Source organism: Phyllopteryx taeniolatus, chromosome 6 (genome assembly GCF_024500385.1).
Source record: "Phyllopteryx taeniolatus isolate TA_2022b chromosome 6, UOR_Ptae_1.2, whole genome shotgun sequence".
Classification (NCBI taxonomy): Eukaryota; Metazoa; Chordata; class Actinopteri; order Syngnathiformes; family Syngnathidae; genus Phyllopteryx; species Phyllopteryx taeniolatus.
This window is the reverse complement of record NC_084507.1, coordinates 29,401,581-29,422,201: the sequence shown is the minus strand read 5'-3', so window position 1 is coordinate 29,422,201 and position 20,621 is coordinate 29,401,581. Positions and strand designations below refer to the sequence as shown.

At 38.9% G+C, this 20,621-nt stretch overlaps 1 protein-coding gene across 17 annotated transcripts in view; it reads left to right on the top strand.

The window, feature by feature from the left end:
- Window positions 1-20,621, top strand: part of LOC133479796 (focal adhesion kinase 1-like) — a 47,087-nt gene that overhangs the window by 12,073 nt on the left and 14,393 nt on the right. For 9 of the 17 annotated variants that reach the window (XR_009789072.1, XM_061777211.1, XM_061777210.1 and 6 more), the window contains 23 exons: window positions 3,381-3,667; window positions 3,741-3,907; window positions 6,148-6,235; window positions 6,422-6,501; window positions 6,604-6,666; window positions 6,753-6,807; window positions 7,259-7,399; window positions 8,135-8,212; window positions 8,589-8,696; window positions 9,146-9,263; window positions 9,539-9,569; window positions 9,734-9,804; window positions 10,175-10,192; window positions 10,661-10,717; window positions 11,770-11,790; window positions 12,544-12,641; window positions 13,382-13,466; window positions 13,559-13,659; window positions 13,727-13,842; window positions 14,218-14,318; window positions 14,424-14,513; window positions 14,649-14,853; window positions 20,342-20,453. Coding sequence is in view for 16 of the 17 variants with exons in the window: in XM_061777205.1 (XP_061633189.1) it covers window positions 3,381-3,667; window positions 3,741-3,907; window positions 6,148-6,235; window positions 6,422-6,501; window positions 6,604-6,666; window positions 6,753-6,807; window positions 7,259-7,399; window positions 8,135-8,212; window positions 8,589-8,696; window positions 9,146-9,263; window positions 9,539-9,569; window positions 9,734-9,804; window positions 10,175-10,192; window positions 10,661-10,717; window positions 11,770-11,790; window positions 12,544-12,641; window positions 13,382-13,466; window positions 13,559-13,659; window positions 13,727-13,842; window positions 14,218-14,318; window positions 14,424-14,513; window positions 14,649-14,853; window positions 20,342-20,453 (2,291 nt within the window). In the remaining variant the exon portion in view is untranslated. Of the gene's footprint in view, window positions 1-3,380; window positions 3,668-3,740; window positions 3,908-6,147; window positions 6,236-6,421; window positions 6,502-6,603; window positions 6,667-6,752; window positions 6,808-7,258; window positions 7,400-8,134; window positions 8,213-8,588; window positions 8,697-9,145; window positions 9,264-9,538; window positions 9,570-9,733; window positions 9,805-10,174; window positions 10,193-10,660; window positions 10,718-11,769; window positions 11,791-12,543; window positions 12,642-13,381; window positions 13,467-13,558; window positions 13,660-13,726; window positions 13,843-14,217; window positions 14,319-14,423; window positions 14,514-14,648; window positions 14,854-16,535; window positions 16,741-18,655; window positions 18,764-20,341; window positions 20,454-20,621 lie in introns of those variants that run through there. The other 8 variants (XM_061777207.1, XM_061777214.1, XM_061777208.1 and 5 more) reach the window with 5 other exon arrangements.

The following is a 20,621-nucleotide window of genomic DNA, read 5'->3' as shown; positions in this document are numbered from 1 at the left end:
CCATAAAATACGTGTGATTCAATTTGGTTACAGTTCACTTGCTGCCTCAGGAATGTCCCAATTTAGTGTATTGTTGTACAACTGCAGTTACGATGCACAGAGGCCTACTGGGACATCAACAAAACCCAATGTAGAAACGTGAAGGATATACAGTGATATAATTTATAACAGAAAGAGAATTGAGAAAAAAACCCAACCACAACCTATAACAGATAATTTGTGGAAGTGGATGGTGGGTGAATATTGCCTCCAGAGATTTACAAAATCTGCTTTTGTTAAACACGACAGTACTTTTTCTGCTTCAGTTACAGTGAAAGAGGTTTGGAAAGGTCATTGAACACCAGATTGCGCTCGACATTTCTATTATGTCCTCCAAGCCCGTCAGGCTGTCAGAAGCCAGATTTAAAGTGCCAACTTAGCTGCCTTGCAGGTGTGAGCGGAGGAAATGCTTCAGAAGAACACACTGCATCCTTTGCTCACGGAACACATTCACTCTGTCTGAGTTTGGACCGCAGCGTTTCCCCCTGGTTCAGAATTCATTTACTTAAAATCACCTGATTTATGTTGAACTGTGGGCCTATTAGGTCTGTGTAAAAGGACCTTGTGTCATTGGTTTTTCCGAGCTGCTATTGACTCATTTGCTGACCGGCCAGTTCGTAGCTTGTATAAAACACACACGAACACAAAGTCACGCAGTGTGTTCTGTGTGTTTGAGTGCTTATCCCCAAAAACATTTCCCTTCTCCTAGTACTAAGACCGTAATGAATCAGGATATTTGCATTTGGCAAACTGTCAGCACTTTAAGCTCATTACATGTGACTATATGAAGTACTACCCTTAACCTCCACTTGCGTATTATACAGTCAGCGCTGCACAATAACATGCAGTCATATAACATTCTACATGTCTCACATTAGTGATTTTTAACAGCCCCCCATTGTCTGTTTATATATATATATATATATATATATATATATATATTATAATTCTATATTATGCAATATTTTTTATGCATTTTATTTTAATAGAAGGTGAAAGCAGTGAATGCAAAAACAGAATTGGCTCAGGGGTCTTCTCTGCTTATGATGTGAGTCATCTCCAACTCCACTGACTGTTATTTCGGTGATGCATTGTGTCAGACATTTGTTACTGCTGATTATACTATATATATATATATATATATATATATATATATATATATATATATACATACATATAATATACTATACTAATCTTCTATAATCTGAGAGGTGTAATGATGAATAAATTAATCATCAACTAATCTGTAATCAAATTAATCGACAATGATTTTTGTTTAATTTAAAATCGTCTAAATCCTCTGAAATTTAGTCTCTTGACAGTAATAATCATTTTATGTATTAGATATAATACATTTATTATAATAATAATAATCAAGCAGACTTTGTGTTTTATTAAAGTAAGACATTTGTGAACATCTTTTACTTTGGAAAGCATTTATCAAAATTTTTGCCTATTTTCTGACGTTACCGACCAAATCAGTAGCTGACTCATAGTGAATTTGAAATAATGTCCCATTTTTAAAGGGATGGAAATAAAATAATAAATGAATCCTATTCATCGATTAATCTAAAAAAATAATCAGAAGGTTATTCAATTAAAATAATAGTTGCAGCCATTGTCTTAATTGAGTCACCATTTTTTGGGGGGGAATTTTTTGTTTGACAAATGTATCACTTGGATTTGAAAAAACATTTTAGTTACATAAGATTGCGGTATACAGCATTAGGAAACTATTTCTTTTTGTACTATAAACTGTATTCAGTATTGATGAAAGCAATACACGATTGTTATGATTATGATCTAACGCGTACGTTTGTCATCACAACCAATCACACCTCTGCCAGTTGCACTGTCATTAGTGTATTGCAGCAAAAACTGTTTCTAAAACCAAAAACTACCTAGGTAGCGGAGATAGTACTCACTATTAAAAAAACAACCACAGCTGTCACAAAGTGCTATGCATAAGGTCAAATTTAAAACACAATAAATGTAATAGTAATTGAAATAAATATTCTTTTTTCATTAAAGAGCTCGCGTCACATTGGCATTTGGCATAGAGGAGGTCAAGAGTTTTATTCCCTCTTGTTGCATAGTCCACATGTTGTGTGAAGCTGTTCATAGACGAGAGAGAGGAACAAGATGGACTTTTCCACTGACCAGTTTGGGGGGATGGGTGACGTCACTCCCGATAGTGGCAAACTGAAGTTTGAACGTAAGCAAACAACTGCAGGCTTCTAACAGCCGTTAGTTCACCGGTTGGCGATTAAAACTCACACAGACAGAATGGTTCAAATCCTCTGTCGCATTTTGTCCTCGCTCTCGCTTCACTTTATTTCATTTAAGTGCTGGATCTCTCTCGTCCCTCTCTATAGCTCCCCAGGACTGCTTTCTACGGCGAGAGGATGCCGGCTCGCTCCATGTCGGGGCAAAGCGCCTCGTGGTTGTAGCATCGTAGACAAACGGCTGAATTCCAAACGCCCCGATATTCTCAGCCAAAAACTGTCAGGGCCAAAGCGCTGTAAATCGTGTGAAATGGTTTTGCACAACGCAAAACAAAAACTAAATGGTTAAAAGAGGGGAAAAGTACAAGTCAAGGAGAAAGATAGCAGAGCAGAGCTGTTGTCGATATAAATAGAAGACCCATGTACGTAAGGCTCACTGTCAATATTCCTTTGTCGTTGAGAGTTCCACGTTAGCTGCATGATGGCTAATGTCCGGCCAAGCATTAAAACAACTTAAAACGAACCAAAACATTCCACTTCCAAGGTGAATGTCGGGTAATGGCCAACCAGCATTGATCCACGCTGTTCCTGGTCCTCGCTGACAACTTAGTCAGGTGATGTAAAATGCTGTTCCTGTTGACCTGACATTATTGGATAAAATGAGTAGATGAGCACTCTCTGAGGTAAATGTTTCCTGTGATGTTTGGTCTTCTTGATTGATGTGGGCCAAATTACTTCACCAAAGGAGGGGACAATGGAAACCATTTTAAATTCTTAAAGATCTGCCTATTTGTTTCTTTGTTTGCAGTGTCCTTATAACATATGCATGGTCTGAAAATGTACTTTGAACCTGAAAGAACCAATGTAATATATCCAGATGTTTATATTTGGATTAATTCTCATCAGATGAGGTTGTAACTTTGTTGTGGTTATGTAGAATGATTAAAAACTCAAAGAATTGAAGTTTCTTAATATATTTAACCAAGGAAGTAAATATTAAAAACAAAAATAGACATGATAAATCTTTAAGCCTTGGACGGTGAGGGTCTGCAATTACATAAGACTGAGCCAAACTGTTTGATTTCAAAGACACCTGTCTTCTTTGTTTTCCCACAGAATATGACGGCCAGTTAGCCCCAGTAAGAACATCTGAGTCAGGCATGGCAACGTCTTCCTACTTGGAGCCGAACCTTAATCACTCCGCAGCAAGTGGGTGTGGAGTGAAATCCCGCTCCGGGGTTTCCGGTGGAACTGGTGTTGGTACCAGCGGCTCTGCTGGCGGTCTTGAGCGGACTCCAGGTTCTCTGGACAGGGTTCTGAAGATCTTCCACTACTTTGAGACAAATAGTGAACCCAGCACCTGGGCGAGTAATATCAGACATGGAGATGCTACGGACGTCAGGGTATGTTAGAATATGAATTTTAGGTGTTCGTCATCACCTCTGCCCCTCACATTGTTCCTCCTTGTTTCAACAGGGCGTCATTCAGAAGATAGCCGAAATCCACAAATTGCGCTGTGTCACTTCACTTGGCCTGCGTTTAACCCATCTGCACACAGACGCACGTCATTGGTTACATCCTGACTTGGGAGTCTGTCATGTCAGGGAGAAATATGAGAAACAGCACCCACAAGAGGAGTGGAGGTACAATTGGTTTGTTCTTTGCTTTTGCTTCTGTAGTGAACACTCTATTTGTGGGGGTTAGGGACCAAGCCCGATGTGAATAGCAAACATTTACTACTAATGGACACCTACCTTAAAACAAATTGTAACTCTAAATACTGTATACCCCAAACCACCAACCACGCTGGCGCGTATGCAGCTGCTTCGCAATCCATTAAAAATACCACTTATATGTTCTTATCAGATCTTTCATTATGTTTTAGACTCAGTGACGCATAGACATTGTTTAAATACATACATATCGCAAACCACTCTTATTTATCTTTAGCTATCTTGCTGTAACTTACATTGAGCAGCCAATTGTTATCAGCTGATCAACTTCCGCTACTGCCAATGCCAATCCGGACTTTTCTCTGCATCATTTTGAGAAGTTCCACACTGCTTTCTCTGGCGTCAACCCCACAACAAGCTTTGTCTGCATGTTGGACCTTTACTAGAATCTTCTATCACGCAGCTGTTTACTGTCAAGCAGGCTGGCTATCAGATGGTGGCCAACACTGTAGCTACTCCTCCATTAAACTTGTTTCTAAAGAGCAGGGCGTTATAGAAACAGTGCAAAAATACGCAAATAGGCGGGAATGGGTATATTTTTCATCGTATTGTCATTTGTGAATCGGAGTTCACTGTATAATAATAATATTCAGCTGCAGTAAACTAATACAACTAGTACTGTATTAATATAGTGTCTTTCAAGGGACCCAAAGATGCTTAATATTATGAAGTTAAGTCAATTATTTATGTAGCGCCAGTTCACAATAGACATTGCAAAGGTTCTAAAGTTAAGAAGATGTGCAGTTATGATTTTACGAATGTATTTATCTCATAAGAGCTCAGGATAGCTAATTAGAGCCACTTCACTCAGAAAACAACCTAATGAAGTTTAAATGTCATCGTCCACTTATGAATAAGAAATGACATAAAACAAAAAAACATGTTTGGTTTAAGTGGGGGAAATGTTTCTTTTGTAAAGTATTAATCCCATTTTTTGGTGAACGATCTATTTTGTTTTCTCCTTTCATCTGTGTTTTTTACCCTATGTGGATGCTGAGATGATTATTTGCTTAGTCGTGTGGTCCCAATTGCCTAAAACAATTTCAGTTTTTTTGTTTGTTTTCAAATCTCTGTTGTTTTGGGCAAGCAACCCAATGACGTACTCTTTCAGGGGTGGAAGGACCTTATGTTAGCCTTGAGAGCATTCTTAAACCAACGTGTAAATTGTAATTGCATGGATGTGTCCTTATTTGACTACATCATCTTTCACTGGATGCATTGCACTCATTGCTGTAATGAATTTTGAATGACTAAGTTGCTCACGTGAAGCAGAAGAGTAGTGCCTCCGAGGCTTGCAAGCCCACAGGAGCTGCTGCTGCTGCTGCTGAGCTATTGTTAGAACGGAGGCAGCAGCAGCCCAAGGGAAAGACCGACTCTATCGCACTTCTCTCTATCTCCCTTTGCTTACTTTCTCTCCGTCTGTCTCATGTGGCTGCGCTTACCATTTTCCACTTTGATCTGAGTCCTTTTTTCCTCCCACATCTTTATTTTTCACTCTGGCTCTCTGCTTTCCAACATGTCTATTTTTTCTTCTCTGTGCCACCTTTTGCTTCATTCATTATTGATCAAGTTTTTTTTAATTCATTTTGTTCTGGGCCTTGATTTTCTCTCTCATCTGTTTGTAGGCTTGTAGCCTCCCCTACTCACAATTCTCCTGACCCAATTCCCTCCGTTGTAGCCACTGCTTTATATCAATCGCATAGTAAGGTTACAACACTGCATTTTGAGCTTTTTTCAAGCGAATTGCGTTTCGCTTCATAGGTTTAAACTTCACCTACTGGACTCTGGTGCAATGTTGAGGAGTATGCTTTGTTAAAATACACAAAAATAAGTCAGTTCTTTTTTTGATATATTTTTATTATGTGCCTGTCCTCCAGCCTGGAGCAACTGCGGTGTAGTCTTTACTGTATATGCTAGTGCATATCGTTCGACAGTATGTATGGGTGGTTTGAAGTAAGTTCCATGTAAAGTGGTTGCACGCTTTTAGTTTAATCTGTACAGTAGTCATTCTATAAACAAAAAAAGACAATAACAAGAAAGGTTTGTGTCATTGTTTCACAGAATCAGGATGCTGCAGTGTTATTCATTGTGTTGCGCGTGAAGGTATATAATGTCTGGACTGTCATTGACTTTCTGTCTTCAATTCTCAGGTATGAGCTACGAATGCGCTACTTTCCTAAAGGTTACCTCAGTCATTTCTCAGAAGACAAACCCTCGCTCAACTACCTCTATCACCAGGTGTGACAACACAGAATAATAAGAAGCAGATACGAGTAGATCAACTCAAAGATAATAGTTCAAATTCCTACAAAGTCCACAAAGCTTATGTTTTGCAACACTTTTTCTCCTGCCTTAAATCAAGACTTACCTTAATAAAGATGTATAACATTTGTAAGCTGTGCTGTCACACTTTGTTTTCAACAGGTAAAGAGTGATTACATGCAACATATCGCCGATCAAGTGGATCAAGAGGTTGCTTTGAAACTAGGCTGTCTCGAAATAAGGTGAGACAACTGCACAGAAGTGTTACCTCTTGCCATGTAGTTAAAAAGTTGGTTTTCTTGGTTTGTGTTGGTTCTAATTGCAATCATCCCTCGATTATACAGGCGTTTCTTCAGAGAGATGCCAGGAAATGCGCTTGACAAGAAATCCAACTATGAACTCCTAGAGTAACATTTATTTCATTACATTGTCTAATTTGTGTGAATATTCACTTATCCAACGTAATATTTGGTGATGCTGTTGTTTGTTTTAGGAAAGATGTTGGTTTGAGAAGGTTCTTCCCCAAAAGCCTGCTGGACTCTCTAAAGGTAAGACCAAAACAATGGGATTAATGGCAGACATGTCCTTGGTCATTGCCACATAACCTGATCTGCTGGCTACTTTGGTTGAATGAATGTTGACACAACAGATATTTGCCTTGGTATTTGGATAAGTGATTATGTAGGATAAAGCTGAACATGTTAGTCACAGACAGACGGTCTGGGCGTAGTTGTTCACTCACCTGACTTCTGTGCAGTCAGCATGGGTTCGGATTGACGGGAGGCCAGTCCGGGGTGTAGTCTGTCTTTTTTTTGCCTGATGTCAGCTGAGATAGGCTCAGGTTTCCTGTGATTCTGAGGGCTATAAGTGGACTAAAAAAATGGATGAATGGAATTTGAACACAGCTTTGGCAGCGTGCAGCAAAATATTTCAAGGGTCTGGTCGTGTAGTAAGATACTTAATTGTATTTTAAATGTCTCTCTTTCACAATTTTCTCAGGCAAAGACGCTTCGTAAGCATATCCAGCAGACGTTTAAGCAGTTCGCCAACCTCAACGATGAGCAGAGCATCCACAAGTTTTTTGAAATCATCTCTCCCATCTACCACTTCGACAAGGAGTGCTTCAAATGTGCATTAGGGGTAGGACAGCATTCAATTCAGAGTCCAAACGTTCCACGTTTAGATGGGTTGTGAAGGTCATTCACACATTTCCCAGCCGTATCATGTCATTCTCGTGGAAGCCCGGAATTTGTTTAGCTCTCTGTGTGTGGAATGCTATCATGTTAATGACTTACCAGAACCAAACAAGGTCAGATTAAACCTGTCCCCATTTGTCCTACAGTCTTACTTTCTCACCGGACACCACTTTAGGTCGGGAGAGTGTTATTAATTTAACAATGTACTTATTTAAGTTGTACTTTATAGTGCTATACAGTAGAAATGCACTGCGATACATACATACAGGAAGTATGATGTCATGAATAGCTGAACAGTTAAGTCACAATAATAAACATACTGTATTGTTAATTTGATATCTCCCTGACAGTGTCAAACTAATCTTAACAATATTGTCTTTGTACGAGGGAAATGGGGGAAAATATTGAAAATATTATTCCTTACGTTTTGCTGGCGTAGTGCAGTGCAAGTTATAAAACAAAATAAAATAAATAAATAAGTTTTTTTTTTAGGATGTTCCACCAAGTAACAGACACAGTGTTTTACTCTTTTCTACTGCTGGGCCATTAACTTTAGACAAAAGAATAGTTTGGGATAACATGGATTGTAGAGGTACAGTTGAGTAAATTATCATATGATATGATATGGATGAAAAAATAAAGAAAAGTTATATTGTGCTTGTTTTCTCTGTCTTTTCAGTCCAGCTGGGTCATATCAGTAGAGTTAGCAATCGGACCAGAGGAAGGAATCAGCTACCTCACAGACAAGGGCTCAATGGTGAGTATTATCATCAGCTTTAACATGACTCTCAATTTTGAGTCAATATTACAGTATTATAACTAATGTTACATATCGCACTACTGTAGTCATCGTCATATTCTAGAATTAGGGGCCAGCGGTAGCTTATTCATTATTGTTCCTCTTTGAGCCCTTAATTTATTAATTTTAAATGATTTAACCAGGAAAGCATCAATGAGATTAAAATTTTCCTTTACAAGTGTCTTGCTCCAGGACAACAAAAAGTTAATTGTAGTTCACTACACTGCCCTCCACTGGTTTTTCTTGCGTGTATAGTTGACATGTTTCCTCCTCATTTTGATGTTTCAATAGCTATTGGACGATAATTAGGTGTGGTTTGTTTTCGTGTCTCCAGCCCACCCATCTAGCTAACTTCAACCAGGTTCAGTCCATCCAGTATTCACCCTTGGAGGAAAAGGACAGGAAAGGCATGCTGCAGCTCAACGTAGCAGGAGCTCCGGAGGTGACAGCACACTTTAGCACATGTGCACACACACGTACACACACACACACACACACAGAAGTAATACCTCGTTGTCACGTCGAAATTGTCAAATGATGGTTTTTTGTCGACTTTATTCACGGTGACGGAAAGTCCATCAGAATTGTTGTGTAACCTATGCATGTAACCATCATCACATGCTTGTGACTCATTATTTTTCCTTTTAACTCGGAGTGACACAGTTTCCTGGTAAAGATGTAGACAATGTCAGCATGTGTATGTCGATGGTGGGCGTATGGCAGAACAGTGTGCGAGTGGAAAAACATGTTGACATCACGTCATAACTATCTTTTTCTGTGCACGGGAGACCAAATTTACGTGTGTGGATGTGTACTTTTGGAAGATGTTATTTGTTATAAAATTGTGCTGCTTATCAGGCTAATGTTTGTGTGTTCTGTGTTTCTGGGCAGCCTCTCACAGTCACGACAGCTTCGCTGACTACAGCGGAAAACATGGCTGACCTGATTGACGGTTACTGTCGACTCTTCTCCTCAACGAGTCACTCCTTCATCGTCAGAGTCCACAAAGGTAGAACACATTGCCACTTCCATGGATTTTAGGCTTATTGCCACAGCAGTGGTTGTTTTCTGCGGAGATGAAAAAAAAATGAGCTGGTGTGTGTGTTCGAATGTTGTCAATATAGTACAACAATACAGTCAGCCAACCAGATAATTAACTCTGCTTTTGACTGGAGATGCTTGTCACTTTGAATACCAACCCTTCGTATGGATTTTTCTAAAAATAATTGTCTGCAAATAGCGATGTGTTACCGCTCACCACGGTATCTCTGTTTTGTCTTGCAGAGGGCGATAGAGCGCTACCATCCATCCCAAAGTAAGTACGGCAACTTCTGATACATTCTGCACATCTGACTTTATTTTTAAGATAATATAAATGCAGCAAAATCTCAAAACTCTATATTCAGTTTTCTTATTTCCTAATCAACATGACATGTTAATGACACATGACAGGGTGTAACTTAATTTTGTCCGACGCAGGGTATCAAATCACGAGAGGCGGATGGAAAAACGGATGGACGGCGTACGAACCAGAGCGGTTTGTGTGTCAGGTAGAAGACTCATTGACTTCTTCAGTGTCTGTCAGCATCTGCTAAGTATAATGTTGTGAATGACTGCAGAGTGACAGAAGGCTTTGTGGATGTGTGTGTGTGTGTGTGTGTGTGTGCCCCCTGTTTCCCTTATAAAGCCCCCTCTGTGTTTGCAGTGAAGAGTCTCTCTCTCTCTCTCTCTCACCATATGTTTGCATGGAGAGCTTTAGTCACTGCCACTCAGCTTTAACTTCCTAAGCGTCCTTAACCTCTGACTAACTCCCAGTTAATCAATGCAATGGATCTGGAGCTAACTGCTCATGCGTACTAATGTTTCAAATTCTCTCCTCCCTTCTTTGTATGCATCTCTTGCTGCATGCGGCTTCTGCAGGGCACAATAGTGGCGATGGTAAACAATATCATTTCTTTTACATTCCTGCTTGATTTGATCTTACTGCATGTGTTCAAAGAATCCATCTGTGCGTCAGTAACTGATGCTGCTTTCTCCATGACTCAACCTGTTTTTGTAACACATTCTGGAAAGAACAAACATTTCCATCCCTCCCTTTTCCTCTTTGTGTCTGCCTCTCACCACTGCACATCACTCTTTTCTGTCCCCATCACTTGCGTGCACATTAGTTTGACCGTAATTGTTGTGCATGTGCTCCGAGTTGGATATGGTGGCATTCTTTTGGACAGGTAATTGTGTCCAATCATTTCTTCAGTTCATCATTTGTTTTAAAAGATTTGTACTTCATTGGTAATTTCTGGTGATACCTTATTTTAGTAGATTTTTTTTTTTTTTTTTTTTTTTTTGTAATAACATTTGAGGCTTCAATCTTCTCTTTTAGTCACCTTTGTCTCTTTGGCTCTACAGAAACAGACGACTATGCTGAGATCATAGATGAGGAGGACACCTATACAATGCCTTCAAGTAAGTAGACCAGCATACACATGGTGACATATAGTACAAGCAGTTTATGTTACAAAATGGGAGTCTCACTCAGTGGATTTGGTCAGACCTGTGTGATCTTGAGAACTGCATGACAGGATTAGTTCAATTTGTTTGTGATTAAGAATGCGGAACGTCCAAAAGGATCATGCGCGTGTGTGTGTCTTTATCCTTGTCTGTGTTTGTGTGTGTGTGTGTGTGTGTGAGAGTGTGTCTGTGCGGTCGTCCTGTGATTCATTCTTTTCTGTCAATTTTCATTGTGAAAATATTTTGCTTCCATCACCGTTGAACCTGTCTTACCTTGGATTTGTCAGATAAACCGACTATTTCTGTGCCTTATTTTATCGCACACATCACCTCATACATGAGAAAGTCTCATGCAAAATGAGATTCAACTAAAAAAACTAAACTTAAAAAAAAAAAAAAAAAAATATTGTCTAAGAAGAAGAATGATTTGCTTTAGCTTTTAAATATGTCTTTTGGTTGCACTCAAAGTCAAAACTCCTGAACCTTATCTTCAAATGACTTAGGGGGCATGAAAAATGTTCTGAACCCGCTCCAGTATTCTAACTGAACGCAAAAAAAAAAGTTGAAAGAACAAGTACCGTTGTCAGATTGAGTAATCTTATCTCGAAAGGGGAAGCACTAAAATAACAATGTTTGTATATTTATAGGCCCACATTATATTTTTGTAGTATTTGGGTGTTACAAGATCAAGTATTAATCTTCCTCAAGATGGATTGATCTACTAACAATGGACATAAGTATTGGGACAGGTCCTATTAATGTATGCTGGTAACCAGGGAACCAAACTACTACATACAGTATGCTGACTGTCTCCACTAGCAAAATCTGACGTAGTGAAGAGTTTCTTTTTCTATGCAAAGTATACATTTTGTAAATCCTGGAGCAACTTTAGCATAACTTGATTTCTGTCAAATCAACAATCACTGAAATATCATAATTATAAAGTATGGTTGTCGTTGTACTCACAGCTAGTTATTTTGTCTCCTATCAATAACCAATTTCCCCAGAATACTATGGACTAGATCAAGGTAATGATTTGAACATACCTATAACTAGTTCTATTGTGCTGGTACTTTGAATTGGTGGTTGTTGTGATCCTCATTTGATGTTTGCCTGCAACTGTAAATAAACATCTGAATGTAGTGTATGATGTGTAACCCCAACCCTTCTTCCTTGTGTTCAAATTTGTATTGTAACTTCGGGACCAAATTGGTCTGACATGCAAGACATGAACATTCAAAAAAAGGAAGGAATAAGTATTTCTACAGTTTCTTGGAGATACAGTAAGTGTACGATCAACTTCACAGGGAAAATGAAATCGCTATGGCTCAAGCATTACCGACTCTCACATTTATACCATCAGCTTGACTTTTCCCCCCTGAGTAAAACATACGAATTTGTGTATGCCATCGTGCGGTTACACCAAAATTTCAACATTGTTACACGGCATGCTCGGTCGGCTATGCTGTTGTTGCATGCAGCCTGCTACCAAGCTTGCCAGAGTAGATGGGCAAATTCCCTCTTTGATGGATAATCCAGTATATATTTTTTTCCAACAAATGATATACTGTATACTCCAGGGTAAAACTCAATGCGCCCTGCGTACAATAGTTTGCGCGAGTAATGTGCTCACCTAATCACATGCAAATGACAACTTTGCACGCTGTGCTCTGACAAGCTTAGTAATATTGTGTGTGGGTAGTGGTATGGTACGTTTGGTCCTAATTGTCTTCACCTTGTGTCTGTGTGTGCTTGTTTTCATGCGTATATTGTATATCCAGCACAGGACTATGAAATTCAACGGGATTGCATTGAACTGGGCCGCTGCATAGGTGAGGGTCAGTTTGGGGACGTCCATCAAGGAGTCTACATCAGCCCGGTAAGTACGCACAGAGAGACACATACGAGAGGATATTATTTCTGTTGTTCATTTTTTTTTTTTTATGAATCATGTATATTATTTATTGTTTGTGCGTTCCAATCTACACAATCGGCAATGTTGGTGGAATAGATACTGGAAGTAGTAAAATCAGATCAGACAAGTGCTTGGTGCCCCCGCCACATTTGTTCAAATTAAATCATCTCTGCACTCAGCACACTTGCAGATAATAGAGATGAGAACAAAAGTACATCATTCTTTGTGTGACACCATTTTCAAAAGCTGACAGCACATGGTGAGTTTAAGAAGCTTAAATGTGAATCTTTCTATTTAAATATACTCCACCGTGAAGGGTCCCATGACTACAGTTAAATGGTTTAATTGGAGAATCAAATCCAAATCCCTAAACCATGGTAATTAACATTACTGTCAGTGAGCTTGGATCCTCTTCTCTTTAGTTACAAAAATGCTTCGGGATTGAATACAGACACCCGTAATTATGAAGTCTCTTTTTCTCCCCTAATTTTCATCCAGAAAACGTGCATGCGGGATATGTGATGAATCTAAATGACAATTCTACAATTAAATTTGAAAGAAATAGTATGAATTAAATTGAAAAGGCCTTTCAATAACCTTAAAGATCAAATATGACAATAATTGAATACTGGGCATGTTAGGTTCCCTGCATTAGTATCGAATATGATTGCTGAAAATGTTTTGGTGTGTCTCTTCTCTTGCAGGAAAACCCGGCATTGTCTGTGGCAGTAAAGACGTGTAAGAATTCAACATCGGACAGCGTCAGGGAGAAATTTCTCCAAGAAGCATGTAAGCTTTTAATGTGTGTTGTGATGAAAAGCAAAATGTTTACTTCTGCTCGCTTGGAGAGGAATATTGAGATCCCACGTTGTCACCTCTAGTAACCATGCGTCAGTTCGACCATCCTCACATTGTCAAGCTGATGGGCGTCATTACAGAGAATCCAGTCTGGATCATCATGGAGCTTTGCACACTTGGAGAGGTAAGATCATTATTACTTATAATGGTCGACAGTACTCCTACATATTTTACTTTTGTGCCTTCCACAGTTACGTTCTTTCCTGCAAGTGAGGAAGTACAGTCTAGACCTGGCCACTCTCATCCTGTACTCCTACCAGCTCAGCACGGCATTGGCCTACCTGGAGAGCAAACGCTTTGTGCACAGGTGTGTTTCCTTTTTTATTGATTTTTTATTCATTTGGACGTTTCCTGATTTCATCTCTGGAATCAAAATAGAAATAGTATGAACTAGTAATGGTAACTATAAATAAAGACCTCGAATGGAAGTCAGTAAAGCTCATACATCTGCCAAGGCTGAGCATTTGCAATTTGGATGCTTATCAAGTTGTGCATCTTCATACTGCTTATGCCCAGGAAGTATTTAATACAACCATGTTGGCGATTGTTGCACATCTAATGCCATAGCTTCTGGTCTGCTTTGCATAAGAAATAACAGTCAAATCCCGAAGCAGACTGTGACATTCAGGATTATCGCCACCTACTGAAGACTTTAGGCTAGCGTTATGCGTTTTCTCTTCAGGGATATCGCAGCACGGAACGTCCTGGTATCAACTGTTGACTGTGTGAAGCTGGGTGACTTTGGTCTGTCAAGGTACATGGAAGACAGTTCTTACTACAAGGGTAAGAATCCTACCCCCAGGAATTTTATTTTATTATTTTTTTTTAAATTAGAGACACCTAACTGGCAACTGATGTAAGTACAACAGTTGATCTCATTTTTCTCAGCATCGAAGGGTAAGCTTCCCATTAAATGGATGGCTCCTGAGTCTATCAACTTTAGAAGATTTACCACAGCCAGTGATGTCTGGATGTTTGGTAATTTCTGCATTATATACTAACTACACTGTACTTGAAAAAATTTTTTTTTTAATTTGGATATTAGATGATTCTGTTCACCAGTTACCTGTGCAAATATTTAGATCATTGGTCTTTTTTTTTGGCTTTGTGTAGGTGTCTGTATGTGGGAAATTCTGATGTTTGGCATCAAGCCTTTCCAAGGTGTAAAAAACAACGACGTCATTGGGAGGATAGAGAATGGCGAACGACTGGCCATGCCCCCTCAATGCCCTCCTACCCTGTACAGCTTGATGACCAAGTGTTGGTCGTATGATCCTAGCAAGAGGCCGCGCTTCAATGAACTGAAAACCCAGCTCAGGTATTTATTTGAAAGTGCGGTTTGAATGTGAGCAGATGAACGGTTGAACTTGTCTTTACCGTACACGGTATATGCATGACCTTTCCCACCTTGGCAGCAAAAGACTTTGTCCATGGTGTTGCCATTTTCATTTTCCAACCGTTTTGGTCTAATTGAATTACAGTAACTGCTGATTCATACTCATGCAGTAAATCTCTGACATTGTAAAGTGTGGTCGTATTTCTTCCTTTGCGTGTCCTCTTGTTCATCATAATCTCATCCCCTGGCCCAAGTCCTTTGCTGCCTTACTTAGGCAATATACTGAGCAAGTATAGTAAATGTGACAATTTTGGGGAAGATACCAGCATCACATTGGGGTAGCGGTAATGTACGCGTGCTGCCTTTTGTGCAGACAGATGGGTTTGGTTCCTGAGCAGTGCCCCGAGCCCGGATAAAGAAAGAAAACCCGGATAAAAGAGAGGGTGGGTTGTGTCACGAAGGGCATCTGGTGCTTAAACTGTGCCAAACAAATCATGCAATGACTCGGTGTGTTTGTGTTGCTACTCCCATTTGACTTGAAAGGCTGTTAGCACTTTCCGTAGTGACAGTTAGATTTTCTTTCATCCTTTGGACAGCAGGTGTCACTGTGGTTCCGCAGAGTCATTTTGAGCGAGAAATTACAGTAGTCTTAATTAAATGCATGCTAATGTGGATGCACATTACAGTATTTCCTTTCCTTTTTTATTTTCCTGCCTTTCCAATACGAAATCACATTCATGTTTACATCCATTTATGATGCTCATGATGACAGACGATGCCATAAAACAGACAATTTTGCTGTTTCTGCCTTGGTCATCCTTAATGTTAGGTTTTGCACATTTACATAATAAAAAAATCATTATAGTGCAACACTAGGTTTCCTTTATGCACATGTGTTTTCTGACTGATTTAAAAACACTAAACTAGGGAAATAAGCGTATATATTTGACTGCCGTGGTTTTTATGTCTCTCCAAACCAGCATGACTCACACCTTAAATTCCAACATGGTACCTCCTCTTTCATTTGTGTCAGCTTTTCTTACTGTTCTACACCCATTTCGTCCGCATTGTGGCAGAACTCGGTGTCATCGTAATCTCACTGTCTTCATTGTTTGCGTTCATATATTTCAATCCAGCTACATTGTCCAACTTCATGGAAGTCAAGTTGGTCTCATTAGTCTTCCACAAATGGCGTACGTGATGGCTTGGGGGAATGGTCTGAAAGCAGAGCAAACCTGACAAAATGTTCAGTACTTTATTTTAATGGAATTGTTGTTGTTTGAAGGGGTCTTCCATTCTTGTGCAAGTGACTGGCTGCATTAGCTAGAAAAAGTCATGCTTTGAAGGGTCTATGCGAGTTTGGTTCTCTCTCGGTCTGGAAAACATTTATATCATGTTATCAATTATAGGTTTCGCCTGCCAAATATGCAGCTCTCAGCTTCCCTTACAGTTTTCCTAGACAGAGGACCAATGTGTGTGTGCATGTGTGCGTCCGCGCGTGTGTGTGTTTACACAGTGGGCAGCTGCCAGGGGCAACAGCTTGCCAATGAAAACAGAGAAAGACAGAATAGTGAGAGAGAATGAGTGCAAGAAAGAAAGGAGTAAGCGAGTCTTCAGTCGCGCTCTTCTCAAATAGTCAGACTTCTTTTTCTTGTTCCGCGAGCTGTGTGATCTTTTTTTTTCTATACTGCATTATAGCATGTTGCTGTCAACCTGCCAGATGGATTGAGTTTTGTCTGGTTAGCAATGCTGGAATTGTTGCAGTTGTTCAGCTTTGTCCCCAAGTGCTCCTCATTAGTGGATTTTATTGGCTGTAAAAGTTGATGTTGAGTGGATACACTGCTGCGATTATATTGTCCTGCACTTGAGGTAAAGTCTCGCCTTCTTTATGGCTTCCTTTCAAAGACTAACAAATGTTGTGACAATCTTAAATACAGTGAGAACATTTTTCCCCAATTTGCTCAACTCCAATTGTGCTACTGTATTTAGTGACTGCAGTATGCTGCATGTGGTAAACAATGCCGAAGAAGGCTAGTTTTTCCTGGTTTGTTGAATTTTGTTACAGTTTGTTAAACTTAAGGATGTGTACCCCTTTTCTAAGCACGGACAAACACTATAGTTTAATTATTTCTGTATAAACAAAACCCATTTCTTTGTGCAGGGTGGTAAACTGATTGAGATGTGCTCAGCAGGAATACATTTTCCCCCTTTTTTGCCCCCCTGTGACTATATGTAACAAGAGGAAAGCAGTCAGACCAAGTCTTGATTAAGAAGTCAAAGCATCTGAACATGTTTCAGGGCTTTTTCATATTATGTTATATTTCAAATAATTTCAAATGTGCAATCTGATTGCACGCAGTACCTAGAGTAGGATTTAAAATGTTTAATCTATATTGTTTTCTTGAAATACGCATTCTGGTTGTCGTCAATGTGTGGATTCTCACTAAAATCGTTTAAAATTTAAACAAAGCAAATGAAAATGTTTAGTCTTGGTTCATGCAATGATGAGCTGGACCACAGTTCAGCATCTGCGATCTTTTGCCCCTCTACCTGCCAAAATGGCACGTCAGGCCATCTATTGTGCATTACCTAATAGGTTCTAAATCTCAGTGCACTCTTTTATAATATGAGAGGTATATACGTAATGTATTCTTAGTTTCTGCTGCCAAGAGAGTTTACATTGGATAGCTCTCAGGTGAGAAGAGAGTTAAAATAAAGCTGGGTGTTTCTGACAAAATCCAAGACTCAGCTGTCTTCCTGGTCTGTATAAATAAACAGGCCTTGTTGTTCCAGATGGTGATGTAGTGTTGGTGGGGAAGGAGAGTTAATATTGCCCGGAGGTGAGCTTATCATGATTTCACCCCTTATATAATATTATTTACTCCAATAATGTGAGGCAGGTTTACGTGGCACTTTGATTTATAGTATTTTAAGCAACCTTGGTGAAGAGAATTCATTAGAAAGATTGGGCTCAGGTAAACCTTAAAACCATCTTTTTCCGTCTCGAGAACAAATATACAGTATATACCCAGTTCACCTTTGCCAATAGAGCCCATTGTAAATTACAGAGTGAACCCAAAAATGATGCTCTACCAGATTGATGGCTGACTAAAGAAGAGGCTCCCTGCTTTAGATACCTGCCCCCTTCGCTCTTTCAAATACAGAAATCGCGAGACTTCTCTCTCATTAAAAACTATACCGTTATACCAGTCCACAATTGAAAGAACAAATGCCCAAACCAGGATCCAATCATACTTTTACTAAAACCAGCTTCGCAACATAAACCCACTTGAGATCAGAGACATTTCATATTGAATAAAAGACTTAAAGCATACTTGCATATGCAATAAATGGAATAGTCATTTTAAAGCTTGAGTTGACTAATAGTTTTAAATGCAATAAGATTATACATAAAATCAACGTATAAATGCACATAACGGGAGTTTTCTTTGTCTCGCTCCCCAATCCGACACCAAATCCCTTGAAGAAAATGCACAAATGTAATGCCAATGCATATCTTCAATATTATTTAATGTTTTTTTTAATTTTGGTTTTACAAGTTATTTTGTCTGTAAACCTAAATAGGAATGTCCCCACTTACACTTATACAAATGTACATTCTAATTGAAATAAAAGACATGTCCGGCCAAGAGACGAACTTGGACAGGTGCAGGGACACGCACACATACACACACACTAACACACATGGTGGGAGACAACAGTATAGGAGGGTAATGATGATGTTTCTCAAAATAGCATTTAGTCTTGTTGAGGGCATGAGAGTCGAGTGTGTGCTGGATCTTCCAGCCGTTCTGTTTTCCGTTTTGTGAGCCATCAACTCTTCAGCTCCTCTGGGAATCGTTCTGATTTGGTTTAGCAGTTTTTCTCCCAGGTCAGTAAGAGCCGATGTAGCAAGGACATTTGATTTTTAAATGTTTATATATATATATATATATATATTTTTTTTTTTAATGTTATTATTATTATTTTTTTCATATTCTTTTGACATGGGTATAAAGTAAGAGTTTAAGATTTCTGAAGCTGGAACAGAGTATTGGTTTAACTTTGTGCTTACAATTTAAGGTACTGTAATTTCTCGTGTATAATACAGATTTTTTACCCCCCATAATTGTCAAAAGTCAATAGTGCGCATTATACATGGGTATAGGAGAAAATGAACAAGACTTTCACATTTTAGCAATGTATGTCGCCTTCTAGAGGTTAGGATAAATCTGTACAATTTCATTCCACTATGCCAACGCCCCCTATAGGTTATGAAAAAGTTGTACACTTTCATTATAGTATGCCACCTAGAGGTTATGAAAACGGTGTAAACTAGACTTTCATTCCAATATGACAGGGGTACATATGACTGAATATATGTACAATTGTGCTCATAAGTTTACATACCCAGGGGGAATTTGTGAAATATTGTTTTGTTTTTTGTTTTTCAATACGACTGATGACTGAACAACAACCATCATTCATTTCTTTATGGTTATCTTTTGTTTAATATTAATGCTTTTCTGAAATGCTTGACCGTTTAATTTGAATCCCGTTAAAATACAATTAAATGTGTTTTGCCTGGTACTTCATGTTTTCTTAAAAGAATTGTACACATCTTAAAAATCCTGCCTGGGTAATCAAACTTATGAGCACAATTGTGTGTTTTCTCATTTACGAAATATAAGTAGGGCCGTGAATTTCAAAATAAGAGCAAGTAAATAAAAAGAAAGTATTGTGTGTTCAAATAAAGTTTTTACCTTCAGAATAATTCTTTGAAAAAACTAACAAAATACAGATAATACTTCGTTTTGGTCATATGGGAAGAAGCAAAATCATGCATTCTAAAAATGCATTATACATAGGTAGAAGGGTTTTCCAGAATTTTGAGGTCAACTTTGGGGGTGCGCATTATACATGGGGGCACATTACACACGAGAAATTACGGTAGTAGTTTATTAAGGCAGTCAGCGCACTCTAACAAATGTCTTGTAAGCATTTGTGACGAGTATTTTTATTGTTTTCTTTTATGTGATCACTATAGCATATGGTTACCAGTATGTTCTTATTACAGTCTCTTTAAGAGGTGTGCTCATGTGGAAACATTTGAAAGGTTGCTTGTTTGTAAGGGCATATGTATGTATGTATGTATATTTGTTAAGGTGTTCCAAGTACCAGTAGTTTTAAATACCATCTTACTGTAGGTAGATTCAGGCGCCATTATGTTTTTAATTAAACTTGCACTTTTGACAAAGTGCAGACACTTGTGGAAAGACTTTATGACCACTGAGCCACAATATATAGGATTAAAACTCTACAGTGGTTAATGGCCCATATAGTTTTCTTCTCAGTTGCAATACTGGATTGCAATCCTTCTTCAGAGAAAAGAGATTATTATTTTTTTTGTTCAAGTACCATTCAACAGAAACACTTCTTATGTTACCTTGTTTTTCCTCACTTTTTACAGTACCATACTAGAGGAGGAGAAGGCCCAACAGAAGGAGAGGAACAGGATGGAGATGAGGAGGCAGGTCACTGTATCTTGGGACTCGGGAGGGTCCGATGAAGCGCCGCCAAAGGTAAGTTTGAATCTACTATGTTATTCCCCCTTAGTGAATGCGGACACATACAACAAAGACAGTGAATATTTAGTTTGAATCACATTTACTCAGATTTTACCGGATTGACTTCCCTGGAGTTAATTATGATGCTAGCCCCAATTCACAACTCAAAGCACAAACTGATCA